Here is a 14873-nt window from a genome sequence, read left to right on the forward strand (position 1 = left end):
GCTTGAGAGCCTCTGAGGACTCTGATGAACCTCACAGCTGGGACCCGAGTGACCACTGGGTCTGGGGACCCCTAGGAGCCTCTGCTCTCCGGGCTCAGTGACCCCATGATGCAATGGGGAGGCACTGGCTCCACCATCCACCCCAACATCCACCCTAGGGGGGCCTCCAAAGTCAGAATCCTTCCTCCCAACCCTTTTATTCTCTGTTGCAGTTAAAGAAAGCGATTTCCACCCTGACCAACCCACCAGCCCCCAAGTGAGCCGGCCTGGTCAGTGAGAGCAGGTGCGCAGCTGCCTGGGGCTGGACAGGGCCCCTGCCTCTCCCTAGATGCCACCACCCGTCATCACCTGCCCCAGCCCCTCCCCACTGTACAGGGGAGCTGGCAGCTCTTCTCTAGCCCCAAAGAAGGACCCACACCCATGTGTCCCAGCTTGGGGACAGCAGCCATTGCCTGGAAGGACAAACCCTACCCTGGATGCAGCAAGGAGTAGGAGATGGAGAAGAAATGGAGGACAGTTGACACCCAATGCCTGGTCTCCCATTCGTGAATGAAGAAATTGGTACATGCCATCACCAAATGTGGACACCATGTTCCCAGGCAGCAGACGCTCCTAAGAAAAATAAAGCTGATGCCCAGAGCTGCTGTTCGTCCCTAGCCTCTCTGCAGGCTGTTCAGGGTGCAGCAGGGGCCTCTGTGCCTCAGCAGGATTTTGTGAGCTGCCCGTGCTTACCCAGGTGATCCATCCAACCCATGGCATCAGTCATCATGATGTGGGGCCCGAGGCCCCAGCTTCACCCTACAGAGCCCGGCCTGTTCCCGCCTGCCCCCACTGACCTGCGGAGCCTGGCCTGTGCCCGCCTGCCCCCAGCTTCACCCCTGTGGAGCCCGGCCTGTGCCCGCCTGCCCCCACTGACCTGCAGCAAAGTGGGCCTCACGCAGCTCGTCCGGGAGGCAGCAGTAGCGCTCGTCCTCAGCGGGGGACAGCGCCCAGTCTGACCGCTGGGCACTCCAGCCCTTCCACTCGATGAGATGGGCCACACGGCCCCGGGCCATGGCCGTGGGCTTCGTGATGTGGTCCTTGATGCTCTGCACCACCCCTGGCGGCACAGAGGGCCTGGGTTGGCCATCCCAGCAGAGAGCCCAGTGCAGGGCCCCCCACCCCCACCGCCTCTCACTCCCAGAGCTCAGCCCCACCCTGTGGTCTGCACCCACATTCACACCAGTGAATGCCCTGCGCCGCTATGCCACACACAACCCAGCAGCCTGCACTGTCCATGCCCACGTCCGGCCCTGTGCCCTCCCAAGTTTATGTTCCTATCAGAAGCCCCGCCCACCCACACGCCCAGTCAATGTCCTCATGTCCATGGGCCTTCTTCCTCAGACCAGCGGTACCCCTCCCTTCCTTAATAACTCCGCACCCCACCCACGAATTAAGAGTCCTGAAGGGGCCCCAGGTGTGCGCTCTCTGCTCCGCTGGGGTGAGAGCTTCGAGGTGGGGGAGCAGGCCGTGAAGTGGTGTCCGTGAGGTTGTGTTCGTTTTGCATCGCTGGGAGCAAAATAATACGTGACCGAGCAACTTCCGGGAGGAATTCTTCGTTTTGCTCCTGGGTTCAGAGGCTCAGTTCATGGTCACGATGCCCAGCATTTCAGGGCTGCGGTGGGGCTGAACATCATGGCAGAGAGAAAGGTGGCAGACAGGGCAACACAGTAAGCTGAGCAGACCGGGCACCTCGTTAACCTTCAAACCTCCACCCGGGCCTCACCTCCCCAGTTTCAAGAGCGTTCCAAAATAACACCACCAGCTGGGACCATGCATTGAACACACGAACTTGGGGAAGACATTTCTACTCACACCCCAATGTTCCTCTGTCTCAACAGACCCCTGACATCTCACAGTAAAAAAGGAAAAAAGACTAAAGTTCATATTCTTCCTTCTTCCTTCCTTCCTTCCTTCCTTCCTTCCTTCCTTCCTTCCCCTCCCTCCTCCTCTCCTTCTCCTCCTCCTCTTCCTCTGCTTCTTCTGTTTCTTTTTTTTTTTCCAGTCTTGGGGCTTGAGCACAGGGCCTGGACACTGTCCCTGGGCTTCTTTTGCTCAAGGTTAGCGCTCTACCACTCAGCCACAGTGTCACTTTCAGCTTTTTCTGTTTATGTGGTAATGAGGAATCAAACCCAGGGCTTCACACCTGCTAGGCAAGCATCCTACCACTAAGCCAATTTCTCAGCCCAAATTGTTCATTTTCAAGAGTTCCTGAGGTCTTAACCACGCCAATGTTTTCTTTTTTCCAAATCTAAATTCAGTCTTCTGAGAGTCAAAGCAAACCCTTACCTGTCAACCTCCCTGTGAAGCCAGAACTCAGTTGCTTATTTCTGAAGGAGAATGGTAGGCAGAGTCCATGCATCTGTTCCAAAGGGAGCAATGACTGGAACACAGCAAGGAAGGTTGAGCACCAGTGGCTCATGCCTGTAATCCTAGCTACTCAGGAGGCTGAGAACAGAGGATAACAGTTTGAAGCCAGCCCACCCAGGAAAGTCCCTGAGACCCTTATCTCCAATATAAAAAAAAAAGCAGCCCACCCAGGAAAGTCCCTGAGACCCTTATCTCCAATATAAAAAAAAAAAAAAAAGCAGAAGTGGAGCTGTGGCTCCACCGGTAGAGTGCTAGCCTTGAGCAAAAGGAACTCAGAAACTCATGCAGGGTGCAGGTGGCTCACGCCTGTAATCCTAGCTACACAGGAGGCTGAGATCTGAGGAACACAGTTAAAAGCCAGCCTGGGCAGGAAAGTCTGTGAGACTCTTATCTACAATAAAACACTAGAAAACCTGAAGTGGCGCTGTGGCTCAAGAGGTAGAGCGCTCGCCTTGAGCTGAAAAGCGCAGGAACAGCACCCAGGCCCAGAGTTCAAGCCCCACAACCGATTTAAAAAAACGAAAAGAAAGAAACTGAGAAACTCAGGGGCAGGGCCCAGCCCCTGAGTTCAAGCCCTATGTGTGTGTGCACGCACACGCACACGCACACACACGCACACGCACACACACACACACACACACACACACACACACACACACACACACTACTGCTGCTGCTGCTGCTGTTCGGCATTTTATACTGTCTCTCCATTTCCAGCACCTGGCACACGTGTGGAGTGTGATGTCAGCTCTGGGCGCTCCACCCTTACACCACTTTCCACTCACAGCCCACGTGGTCTCTCACCTGGGCTGCCTATACTCCTGTCTGTGGCTTTCTCACATCTCCAATGTCCTTGGGCTCTAAGTGACTTGCTGGAAGAATCCTGGGGTGTCCTTGTGTGACCAGAGGACCCTAGATTAGCTCTCTTCTCATGAGGAAGCCTTTCAAATGAATTGCCTCCTTCAGGCCTTTGAGCCTGTGATGGATAGGAAAGGAGTGGCTAGTTATCAAGATTTGGATGTATTATTTCCTATAGTCTTGAAGCCAAATGCTTGACTTATTTTTGCTGCTCATTGAAATAGCGTCTCCTTATACATTCAAGCTGATCAGAAATTCACTCTGTGTATGTGTATGTGTGTGCATGCACCATAGCACTGGGGCTTGAACTCAGGGCCTGAGCACCATCCCATAGCTTTTTTTTTTTTATACAAAGATAGCACTCTCCCACTTGAGTCACAGCTCCACTTTTGGATTTCTTCTGCTTAATTGGAGACAATAATCTAACAGCTGCCCCAACTGATTTTGAACTCCCATCCTCAGGTCTCAGCCCCGAGCCACTTATAGGTATGAGCTGCCAACCCTTGGCCTTGTCTTCCTCATAATCGTGCACATTTCTTGAAGACTTCTGTAATTCCCACCTTTACCCTGACTTTTCTGACAAACTGTACCATTTTTCTTTTCTTTTTTTTTTTTTTTTGTCCGGTCTTGAGGCCTGAACTCTGGGCCTGGGTGCTGTCCCTCAGCTCTTCAGTTCAAGGCTAGGGCTCTACCACTTGAGCCACAGCACCACTTCCGGCTTTTTTCTTTTTGCTTATGTGGTGCTGAGGAATCGAACCCAGGGCCTCAGGCATGCAAGGCAAGTGCTCTACCACTGAGCCACCTTCCCAGCCCCATGTGCCATTTTTCAAATCCCACTACTCTGGCTTTATGTTTCCAGGGCTCACTTTAAACCAAGGTAAAAGCAGCCATCAATATCCATGCCACAATCCAATGGTAGCTGCCTTGAAACTTCCTGCAGTCCCCCGTCTTCCAACTCAACCTCCTTCAAAGTCTCAGGACCTGTGTCAAGTTCTTTGTCACATCGTAGCCTAAATGAATAGCCTAAGCCAATGCCAAGGAGCATCCTGGCTCCCATCTGAAATCTCAGAAGCCTTCATTGTTCCTGTTTCGAGCAGGATTCTGTCACTCAGGAAGCCCTGCCTACAGCACCATACGCTTTCTCAGGCTTGCATTGCCAAGTTTGTCCAAAGTCCTCCCATAAACCAGTTCCAAAGGCTTAAGAACTTCTGAGTGGTAATGACTCCACTCCTGGTACCAGGTCACTAATACCTGAGAAAAACAATGGAGGGGAAGAAGGGTTTGTTCTGGTTCACAGATTCAGTGGATTCAGTCCACGGTGGCTTGGCCTTGTGTTTCTATGGCTGTGGTGAAGTAGAACAGTTTTTGCAGACACAAGAACGTGTGTCAGAGGAAGGTCTCTGCCCAATGGAGGGCAGGGAGCAGAGAGTGAGGAAGGGGGCCTGGTCTAGGAAAAACATTTTTTTTTCCTTTTTGCCAGTCCTGGGGCTTGAACTCAAGGCTTGGGTGTGATCCCTGAGCCTCTTTGTGTTCAAGGCTAGTGCTCTACCACTTGAGCCACAGCATCACTTCCAGCTTTTTCTGAGTAGTTTATTGAAGAGAGGAGTCTCATGGACTTTGCTGCCTAGACTGGCTTTGAACCTTGGTCCTCAGATCTCAGCCTCCTGAATAGCTAGGATTACAGGTGTGAACCACCAGTGCCCCGTTTAGGAATAACCTTCACAGTCTCATCCCCAGTGATTTCCTGCCTCCACCTAGGCTCTACCTCCTGAAGTTTCTGGAACTTCCAAAAAACAGAACCAACCCCAGAGGGCCAGACCTATGGCCAAACACATCAAGGTGTTTTCTAGCTGTGCTGGCTTCTTGGAGGTGGTAGCCTGGAGGAGGAAGGTTGAAGGTGGGTTGGATTGAACAAGTGGAGATCAGACAAGAGACGAGGGAGTGCCCTGGTTCCATAGGAGGTCAGGGTCTGTCCATGCGTGGGTTGTGCCCTGCTGTCCTTGGCATGCAGAGACCCGAGGGCTGGACACAAGTGCTACAACAGACCCCACTGATGCAGTGTTGACTTTATTGACTAGCTTGATGTCGGGAGATGAGTGGGTTAACCTCTCAGGATGTCAGCTTCTTACTCTGAAGGCCATGGCAGTGCCATGTACCTTACAGGAGGTGACCCAAGCAGAGTGTCCAGTACAGTGATCAGTGTTTGATAAACTTTAAGAAAAAAAGCAATATATCAACTGGTAGATTCAAGCAAGGGTCCCTGAACAGTGGAAATCACTACCAGGATTGGGGCCTACCAATTCAGCTCACACAATACTTTCCCACAGCTCCTCACAGCCTCTCTTCCCTCCTGCCCAGCAAAACAGCGCAAGCCTGTCCTTGGGGTTCTCCCAGGTGGATGCCCTAACCCCAACATCCCCATGCACGGATGTGAAAACCTGGCACGCTGCAATACCGTGCTGGAGATTTAATATGCATTGTGCCTGCAGGCAAGGCTGGATGTATTTTAAATGTCTTTCTTCAGCGAGGCAAAGAGGCACAGACCTGCAATACCATCACGTAGAAAAGTGAAGAGTGAGATCTTGTTTCAGAAACCAAGGCTTGTATGAACCTCGATGGTGAAGCTCTTGCCTAGCAGGTATGAAACACTGGGTTTTATCCCCAACGCTGCAAACCATAAATGCTTACTTCTACAATAATGAATTAAATTTATTTTATCATAACTTTTTCTTTGTCTGTTGTGCAGCTTGAACTCAGTGTTTGGGCGCTGTCCCTGAGCCTCTATGTACTCAAGGCTAGCACACTGCCATCTGAGCCACAGCGCCACTTCTGGTTTTTGAGTGATTAATTAGAGCTAAGAGTCTCATGGGGACTTTCCTGCCTGGGTTAGCTTTGAACCTCAATCCTCAGATCTCAGGTTCCTGAGTAGCTAGGATTATAGGCATGAGCCACTGGTGCCTGGCTCCAAGATTCCTTCTGTCCCAGCCTGCAGAGTAGCTGGGACTCCAGGTGTGTGCCACCGTGCCAATCAACCCCATGGATCTTGGACAATTTTTTTTAATGGCCTCATTACACTATGATGCAATTTCTTTCAAACAGGACAAAGTAGCTGGGTCTCCAGGAGCACTGAGGGTAACTCTGTGAAAGGCAGAGCAGAGTTCCTGACTCGCAGGGTGCAGCCACAGCTGCCTTCACTCCCTTGTGCCCCTGCGCTTTCTCCTCTCTGTCCACCTGCTCTCCTCAACCCCTTCTATGGCCAGCTGCGAACACATAGCCCTGAGCCTCGGCCTCAGCCTGGGCAGAGGTGGCTCAGCCCCGGGCTGTGGGTGCCCGCCACCCCCCTCTCCCAGGCCTGGTCCCAGAGCAGCCAGGAACTTAGGGCTATGTCAGACGCCATGCTTTATTGGGTTCTGGGGGGAGGGTCTCCTCACCCCTTAGCAGCAGTGCCCTGCATGCTCAGGGCACAGGGAGTTCTGGTTGGTTTGTCACGGACCTTCCTACTGGTCACGGTCACCCTGTGGAGGGCGAGGTGCTGGCGGGTGCAGTGTGCACCTGTCCAGGTGCTCAGGAGCAGCGAACAAAGAGGCTCTGTTGAAGGGACAGTCGCGGCCTCAGCAGGCAAGCTGACAGGTAAGGACGCTGGGTGCTTGACCGGGGTGGGATCTGCAGAGCAGGGAGGAGGGCTGGAGCTGGCACCCCACGTCCATCCTCAAGTTCCTCCTCCTCTACCTGACCTGAGGGCACAGAATGCGGAAGGATGGGCATGGGAACAGCAGAGCCATCTCTGGGGGTCCACAGAGAATGTGCCACAGGGCACAGCGAAGGCTCTGAGGAGAAGCAGCTCAGTGTCCCAAGGGTGGCAGCAGGGGCCACAGCAAGGGAGGGCGTGGTGAGGGCCCAGGGCCTCCACGGAGGTCCCTAGGGGTCACCTAGAAGCTTCCAGCCCACTTGGAGGACACAGCCACCCTCCTAGTGACAGAGGCTCGGTCCCCTCCTTTAACATCACACACACACACACACACACACACACACATGCATACACACACATGCACACACACATATGCACACACACATGCATGCACACACACATGCATACATGTGCACACACACACATGGCCGGGCCATTCCTTCTCTTCCCAAGGTGGACTGCTCCAGAGCCTGGACGTGGTGCTGGCACTGGAGCGGCCTGCCCACGGTCCGGCTGCCCGTCCTCACAGAGCCCATGGAGGAGCTGGTGGGGCTGCGTGAGGGCTCCTCGGGGAAGCCCGTGACTCTGCAGGAGCTGTGGGGCCCGTGTCCCCGCATCCGGGGACGCATCCGACGTGAGAGCTGGGGCCCTCCCCTTCCCATGGAAGACCCTGGGGACACCGCGCCTGGCAGGCTCACCACCCACCCCACCCCACCCCACCAGCCCCTTCTGCCCCAGGCTCCTGGGTGCAGCAGGGAGGGGCATCTGCCTCCCCTCCGCCCGGCTAGAGGTCGGCCTCTCCCTTTTGGGAGACACAGCCCAAGGCCTGCTCCCCATGTCCACTGGCCCCCACCTGTTCCACGGGGGGCTGCGGTCAGCAGGAGCCACCGCAGGTGGCCGGGGAGCCGTGCCCCTGGCTCCTTCTTTGAACTTGAAGCTCATTGTTCACCTTGACACCGGACTGTCCCTTTCCCTGGGGGTAGAGCAGGCAGGGACCCCAGAGAGAGCCAATGTATAGTCCCCCCAACCCCCACCGCTGCCAGGTACAGAGGCTCCCGACCCCAGCTTCCAGGCTGGGCTGACAAACAGTGGCCAGGGCTTGCTGGGGCCCAGGGGACAGATGGCGCTACAGGCCCTGGGGGAGGCAGGCCCTGCGGCCACTCAGGGGCAGGAAGCCACAGCTTCTGCAGAGATGCTGGGCAGGGCTGTGGTGCTGACCCCACCCAGCCCCTGGCACCACCGACTATCCTTCAACAGTGACAAGAGAGGGTGTGGGGGTGACGTCAGACTCAAGCCCCTGCCCAGCTGTCCTGGCCCAGAGCCTGAGCAGGCCTCCAGGGAAGGGGCTGTCGCGGCACCCCTCCATCTGGGCTGTGCCCCCAATGCCCTGGCAGGCTGCCTGGAGTGGCTGAAGGAGAAGCTCTTCCGCGTGGACGAGGACTGGTACTTCCTGGCCATCCTCGGGGTGCTCATGGCCCTCATCAGCTATGCCATGAACTTCGCCATCGGCCGGGTGGTGCGAGGTAAGCCGGCCTGGCACACACCTGCCCTGGACCAGGGATTCCTGCTCTCTGGGCTGGTCACCAGGTCACCAGATGGTCACCAGGGCAGGAGGGAGGGGACGACTCTGCTTGGTCACACCTGGGGCTGGCCTCTCTCCTGCCTTGCTTTGTGTCCCTGGCAGGGAACTTGTCCCTCTCTGGGACACAGCCACACATCTGAACAATGAGGGGTGAGACCAGGATGTGACTTAGATTTTGGGACCTGTGAAAAGGTTCCATGATAGCCCACTGGGCAGGTGAGGAAACTGAGGCTCAGAGAGGTTGAGTCACTTGCCCATAGTCACTCAGGCCAGAAGTAGTCAAGTTGGGACATGGTCCTGGAACCCTCGCTTCATTCTGAGGGCCTGACACACACTGGGTGGCGTGGGGCCCCTGTGTCTGGTGTACATGGGGGAGGGGGAGCTGCAGAGGCTGTGGTGGCTCCTGATGCCCGGCCTTCCCCAGCTCACATGTGGCTATATGGAGAGATCGGGGACAGCCACCTGCTGCGGTATCTCTCCTGGACTGTGTACCCAGTGGCCCTCCTGTCCTTCTCCTCTGGCTTCTCCCAAAGCATCACGCCCTTCTCTGGAGGTGAGTCTGCCATCTTGTCTCTGGCCAGCAGGTCTTCACTGCAGTGTCCTCTGGGCCTGTGGGGCTTCTGGGGGACACAGGAATCACCAGCCCCATTTCCCAGCCAGGGATGCCTGCTTGGAGAGCGGTGTCCGTCCCCCAGGTCACCAAGGGAGAAGGGCAGATGTGGACTCCTGGGCTCCCATGGGCTCTGTCTGCTCTCCTGGGCACAGTCCCCTGCAGAGCCAGAGTCAGTGACTTGTGCCAGGAAGGGAGCTTGTGGTGGCCTGGCGTTGCGCACTGGCTAGATCAGCTAGCCACCAGCACAGGCCAGGAGGGGGAGAAGGGCACAGACAATTCACATGCCCACCATGCACCTCAGCTTCCTCTCTTGCCAACTGAGGTCAGCAATCCTCCCCTCATGAGGTGTCTGAGGTTCAGGTCCTGTGGCTCAGATCTGGAATCCTAGCTATCCAGGAGACTGAGTCTGATTCAAAGCCAGAGAGGGCAGAAAAGTCTGTGAGACTCCAATTAATTAGCAAGTCGTCCAATTGGATACGTGGCTCAAGTGCTACAATGTCACTTATGAACAAAAGAAGCTGAGTAAGACTTCAACCTGAGTTCAAGCCAGTACCAGTGTATGTGTGTGCATGTGCTTGCATGAGTGTACATGTGCGCGCGCGCACACACACACACACACACACACACACACACACACACACAGAGCTATTGATTGGCTGGTCCAGTGTTCATTATTCAGTGTTAGGCGATCTAATCTAGGCCTTGACCCTCTTGCCTTGTCCACACCACCAAGGATCTGGACTCCCGGAGCTGAAGACCATCTTGTCAGGTGTGATCTTGGAAAACTACCTGGATATCAAGAACTTTGGGGCCAAGGTGGCTGGGCTCTCCTGCACACTGGCCACAGGCAGCACTGTCTTCTTAGGCAAAGTGGTAAGGGTCGGAGAGAGCCTCCTCACCCCACCCCATCCTCCTCCTCAGCCTTCCCTGTCCCCACCACAACCAGCACTGCTGGGGAGCTGAGTCTTACAGAGCAGCCAGGTCCCCAGGCGTGAACAAAGCCAGTTCAAGATGGCCTGGGGGGTTGGTGCATAGCAGGGTAGGAGGGGATGGGTGGGGACGCCGTGCTGTTCCTTGGCTTTCCTACCCTGGGTGCTAAGGATGAGAAGGAGAGAAATGTTATGGGGTGGTAGGAGGAGAAGGGGAGGGGGAAGAGGGAAAGGAGAAAGAAGAGCAAGAACCCACAGGTCACCTGCCCTGCCACTACCTCACCCCTGCAGGGACCCTTCGTGCACCTGAGTGTGATGATTGCAGCCTACCTGGGCCGGGTACGCACCAGGACCATTGGGGAGTCTGAGGTGAGGGGCTCCGGGAGGCCCTCCGTGGAGAGAGGGGATGGTGGGGGGTGGGGAGAGTGGCTCTGAACCCAGGTCCTGATTCCCCAGAACAAGAGCAAGCAACATGAAATGCTGGTGGCAGCAGCGGCAGTGGGCGTGGCCACCGTCTTTGCAGCCCCCTTCAGCGGTGAGACCCTTCCTCCAGGCCTGATCCTTAGTACTGCCTATGTCCCTCCCCTGCCCCTTCCCATGGTGCTGTGCTGTCAGAACCAATCAGGTGACTCCTTTATAGGTATGGGGGGGAGGGGGTGTCTTCCAGTTCCCACTGCTGTCTGCAGGGTGGGCTGATGTCCAGTTGCTCATCCCCGCCCCCCACCCCATACATGGGTTTGGAAACCAGCTGTTGGTGCGGCCCTGGGCAGCCAGTTCACCGCCTGAGCTGCGTGTCCCCCCAGGCGTCCTGTTCAGCATCGAGGTCATGTCCTCCCACTTCACCGTCTGGAATTATTGGAGGGGCTTCTTCGCTGCCACCTGTGGGGCCTTCACCTTCCGCCTCCTGGCAGTCTTCAACAGCGAGCAGGGTGAGAGCTCCTCTCCCCTGTCTTCTCCTCCCCCTCCCTCCTCTCCCTGTCTCGGCTATGTCCCCCCTCTCTTTCACTTCTTCCCCCCTGCATCTCTCAGAGGACAGAAGGGGCTGAGCTGTGCCAGGCAGCAAGAGGGAGGAAGAGGGTAGAGGGCAAAGCTGGCAGGAAGGCAGGATGGCATGATGGCAGGCTGGGTTGTGGGGTTTGGGGTCAACACTGCACCTCCAGCCCTGCCTGTTCCTTTGGGACCCAGTGTGGTTGAGAAGGGCTTGACCTCTGACCCCACTGCTCTCCTCCCCCAGAGACCATCACCTCCATCTACAAGACCAGCTTCCCTGTGGATGTGCCCTTTGACCTGCCTGAGATTTTCTTCTTTGTGGTGCTGGGGTGAGCAGGGTCTCAGGCCCTGAGAGCCTGACTGTGGTCTCTTCCCAGTCTGACTGGGCTGGGGGTGGGGTGGGGGGCTAGGGACTCAGCTGTCCATGTCCCCAGGGCCATCTGTGGTGTCCTGAGCTGTGCTTACCTCTTCTGCCAGCGAACCTTCCTGGGCTTTGTCACTACCAACCGCTTCACTGCCAAGCTGCTGGCCACCAGGTGGGTCAGGGCCATGGTGGGCCCCTCAGGAAGCCCATTACCCCTAGTCCTTCACTGAACTCCTGTCCTCCCATGGACCCCCAACCCCTCCCACTTATACAGTCCCCATTCCCTCTCCCTAAGCCCTTGCCTTTCAATTGCGCCAACTTCTTAACCTCTCTCTTCTTGGGGTTCCCTCTCCTCACTAAGCCCTGCTTCCTCTCCCCCTGACTCCTATGCCACAGGCCCTTTGTTTTTCTCTCTCTCTTTCCCTCCCTCCCTCCCTTTTCTTTTCCACTCCTCTCTTCCCTCTCCCCTCCATTCCCCTCCCCTTCCCTCCCTCCCTCCCTCCCTCCTTCCTTCCTTCCTTCCTTCCTTCCTTCCTTCCTTCTTGTCATGGGCTTTGAACTCAGAGGCCTGCTCTCCCTGAGCTCTTTTGCTTAAGGCTAGTACTATAATCTAGCACTTTGATTCACAGCACCACTTCTGGTTTTCTAGTGATTAACTGGAGTTAGACTCTCATGAACTTTCCTGTGGGGGCTGGCTTTGAACCACAATCCTCAGATCTCAGCCTCCTGAGCAAGCTAGGATTACAGGTGTGAGCCACCAACACCAGCTAGGCCCTTGGTTTTCTCCAGCCTTTTCTGCCTGGACCAGAGAGGCAGAGCCCCTCCATGGGCTGGCATGGATCTGTCCTTGGTCTCTGTCCCAGCTTTAATCAGTCCAGCTTCCTATCACCTCCAATCTCCTGGGCCCACCTCACCTGTCTTATCCCTGAGGGAAAGGGGTGTCTTCCCTGGTCCCTCCTTCCTCCTCCCCCATCCTCAGTCCCTGCCTGCCCCTTCCTGAGTAGCCCATTTCTCTCCATGTTTTGGGGGAAGGAGAGGGGCTGGCACTGGACCTCCTTTGTCCACAGCAAGCCTGTGTACGCTGCCCTGGTTGCCCTGATTCTGGCTTCCATCACCTACCCACCTGGCGTGGGTCACTTCATGGCTTCCCGGGTAAGGGCTGAGGAGGTAGAAGGTCACCGTGTGTTCCCCCTTTGTGGCACTGCCTCACTAACCCCCATACCATGCAACAGAGATGCTTACACATGCTTTTCTAGAGAAGAGCACTAAGCTCAGGGAGGCCAGAGCCTGCCCAGTCCCCCCGGGGGGGCGTGGGGAGAGGCAGAGTAGCACTGAGGTTGGGTTGGGAGACATGGTGAGGACATACTGAAAGCCCACCGGCCCTGCCCAGCTGTCCATGGAGCAGCTCTTGGATTCGCTATTTGACAACAACTCCTGGGCATGGATGACCCAGAACTCATCCCTACCTTGGACTGCCGAGCCTGACCCCCAGAACCTGTGGTTGGAATGGTACCACCCACGGCTCACCATCTTTGGGACGCTAGTTTTCTTCCTGGTTATGAAGGTGGGTCCCAGGTGTGGGCAGAGCCAAGGCCAGCTCTTTCTTAGGGTGACGTTCCTTTTCTGGGTTGTTACCATGCCAGAGATGGCGATGAACCAAGGCATGGACACCCTTTTCTCTCGGCCCTTCCAGCTCTTTTCCCACTCTCCCTCCCCACCCCTCCCCCTTGTGGCATCTAACTTCCTCCAGTGAGCACTGTCTCCCCACAGTTCTGGATGCTCATTCTGGCCACCACCATCCCTGTACCTGCTGGGTATTTTCTGCCCGTGTTTGTGTATGGTGAGTCTGAGGACTGATGGTCTGAGAGTCGGGGGGGGGGCATTGCAGGAGAGCAGTGGCACTCAGCTCTTCTTGGCCCTCAGGGTGGTGCTGAGCATGGCCCCAGAGACAGAGGGCTGAGGGCCAGGTCAGTCACCATGGTAGTCTGATGGCACTCATGACTGATGGCAGTCATTCGTCTGTGGCAGGAGCTGCTATTGGGCGCCTCTTGGGGGAGGCTCTGTCTCTCGCCTTCCCTGAGGGCATCGTGGCTGGAGGTGTCATTAATCCCATCATGCCTGGGGGCTATGCTCTGGCAGGTAAGTGCCCTGGGCTAGGTCGGGTGGGCAGACCTCCTGGGGATGGGCTGTAGTGGAGAGAGGGTGCTAGTGAGGGCACAGGGGGTGTCACTGAGTGTCCAGATCCCCCTCCCTTCATGCGGCTTCCCTGACCCCAGCCTCCTCACTCCTCTGGTCTCTGTCTTCTCCATCCCACATGCTCTCCTTTATCCCTCTCCTCTCCCCAAGTCAGGTACAAGGCAGGTCCAGCAGTGGCCAACATGGGTCCTCTGGGCATTTGCAAGCCCAGCCTTGGGAAAAGCCATGCCCACCTTGTCCCTGGGAGAGTCTGACCCCTGGATTGAACGACTTTGCCCTGGCTCTGCCCCCTCCTCCCCAGGAGCTGCGGCCTTCTCTGGAGCAGTGACTCACACCATCTCTACAGCGCTGCTGGCCTTTGAGCTGACCGGCCAGATCTTGCACGCCCTGCCTGTGCTGATGGCGGTGCTGATGGCTAATGCCATCTCCCAGAACTGCCAGCCCTCTTTCTATAATGGTACCATCATGATGAAGAAACTGCCTTACCTGCCATGGATTCGGGGGCGCAAGATCGGGTGAGCAGGCTACCTGAGGCTTGCTGACAAGGGAGAGGGTTTCCTGGGGGGCGGCGATAGTGGAGCCTCAAGAATCACCACTGAGGCTGACCTTGAACCTGGGCGTGGGATGGATGAGTCATGGCTGCCCCTGGTCTCTAGTCTTCCCAGTGGCCCGATGGCTGTGTGAGGATGCTGGGATTCAAGCAGGCCTGGGTCTTACACAAGGTCTCATAGATCAAGGTCACATCACAGCCAGGGCTCCCCTCCCCCTCTGCTCCTGCTCTGCCATCCTTACAAGCAGAGATGGTCTGGGCCCACTGCAGTCTAGGGCCCAGGAATCAGGATGGGGCTACTAGAGACCTGGTCTCCAGATTCCTCCCTGGGGGGTGGGATGAGGTGGGCACTCACTCAGGAGTCTCCCAGCCTCCACCCTGGCTTGAGAGATGCTCAGGTCCTGGGCCAGCAGGGCTCCCCATGTGCCCTGCCTCACCTGGGGGCTGACACCCCTAGCCAGGACCTGATGGAGCCTCCCTCTGCCCCAGCTCGTACCCCACGACGGTGGGACACTTCATGAACTGTGCCATCACCACCCTGGCCAAGGACACCCCGCTGGAGCAGGTGGTCAAGGTGGTGACCTCCACAGATGAGGCCCAGTATCCCTTGGTGGAGAGCACAGGTGCCTGGCAGGAAGGGGTGGCTGCCTGGGAGGGGCGGGATGCCCTTGGCCTTGCTCTGAGCCTGAGTGTC

At 56.5% G+C, this 14873-nt stretch overlaps 2 protein-coding genes across 2 annotated transcripts in view; both read left to right on the top strand.

Annotated features, from left to right (window-relative positions):
• LOC105989957 (chloride channel protein ClC-Ka-like) overlaps positions 1-277 on the top strand; it is a 12522-nt gene extending 12245 nt beyond the window's left edge. Inside the window, exon 17 of the mRNA XM_013022228.1 lies at positions 213-277. Coding sequence (XP_012877682.1) covers positions 213-277 — 65 coding nt within the window. The remainder of the gene's footprint in view (positions 1-212) is intronic.
• Positions 278-6830: 6553 nt separating this feature from the next.
• LOC105989958 (chloride channel protein ClC-Ka) lies at positions 6831-14802 on the top strand (the record flags this gene model as incomplete). Its single annotated transcript, XM_013022229.1, has 16 exons — positions 6831-6897; positions 7409-7589; positions 8350-8478; positions 8962-9090; positions 9884-10023; positions 10371-10448; positions 10536-10614; positions 10883-11008; positions 11314-11398; positions 11504-11605; positions 12501-12585; positions 12824-12997; positions 13204-13273; positions 13462-13572; positions 13931-14144; positions 14669-14802. Coding segments are annotated over exons 2-16 (1756 nt in total), but the record flags the coding sequence as incomplete, so codon positions are not given.
• Between the last annotated feature and the right edge of the window lie 71 nt (positions 14803-14873).

Source organism: Dipodomys ordii, unplaced genomic scaffold, assembly GCF_000151885.1.
Source record: "Dipodomys ordii isolate 6190 unplaced genomic scaffold, Dord_2.0 Scaffold61, whole genome shotgun sequence".
Lineage (NCBI taxonomy): Eukaryota > Metazoa > Chordata > Mammalia > Rodentia > Heteromyidae > Dipodomys > Dipodomys ordii.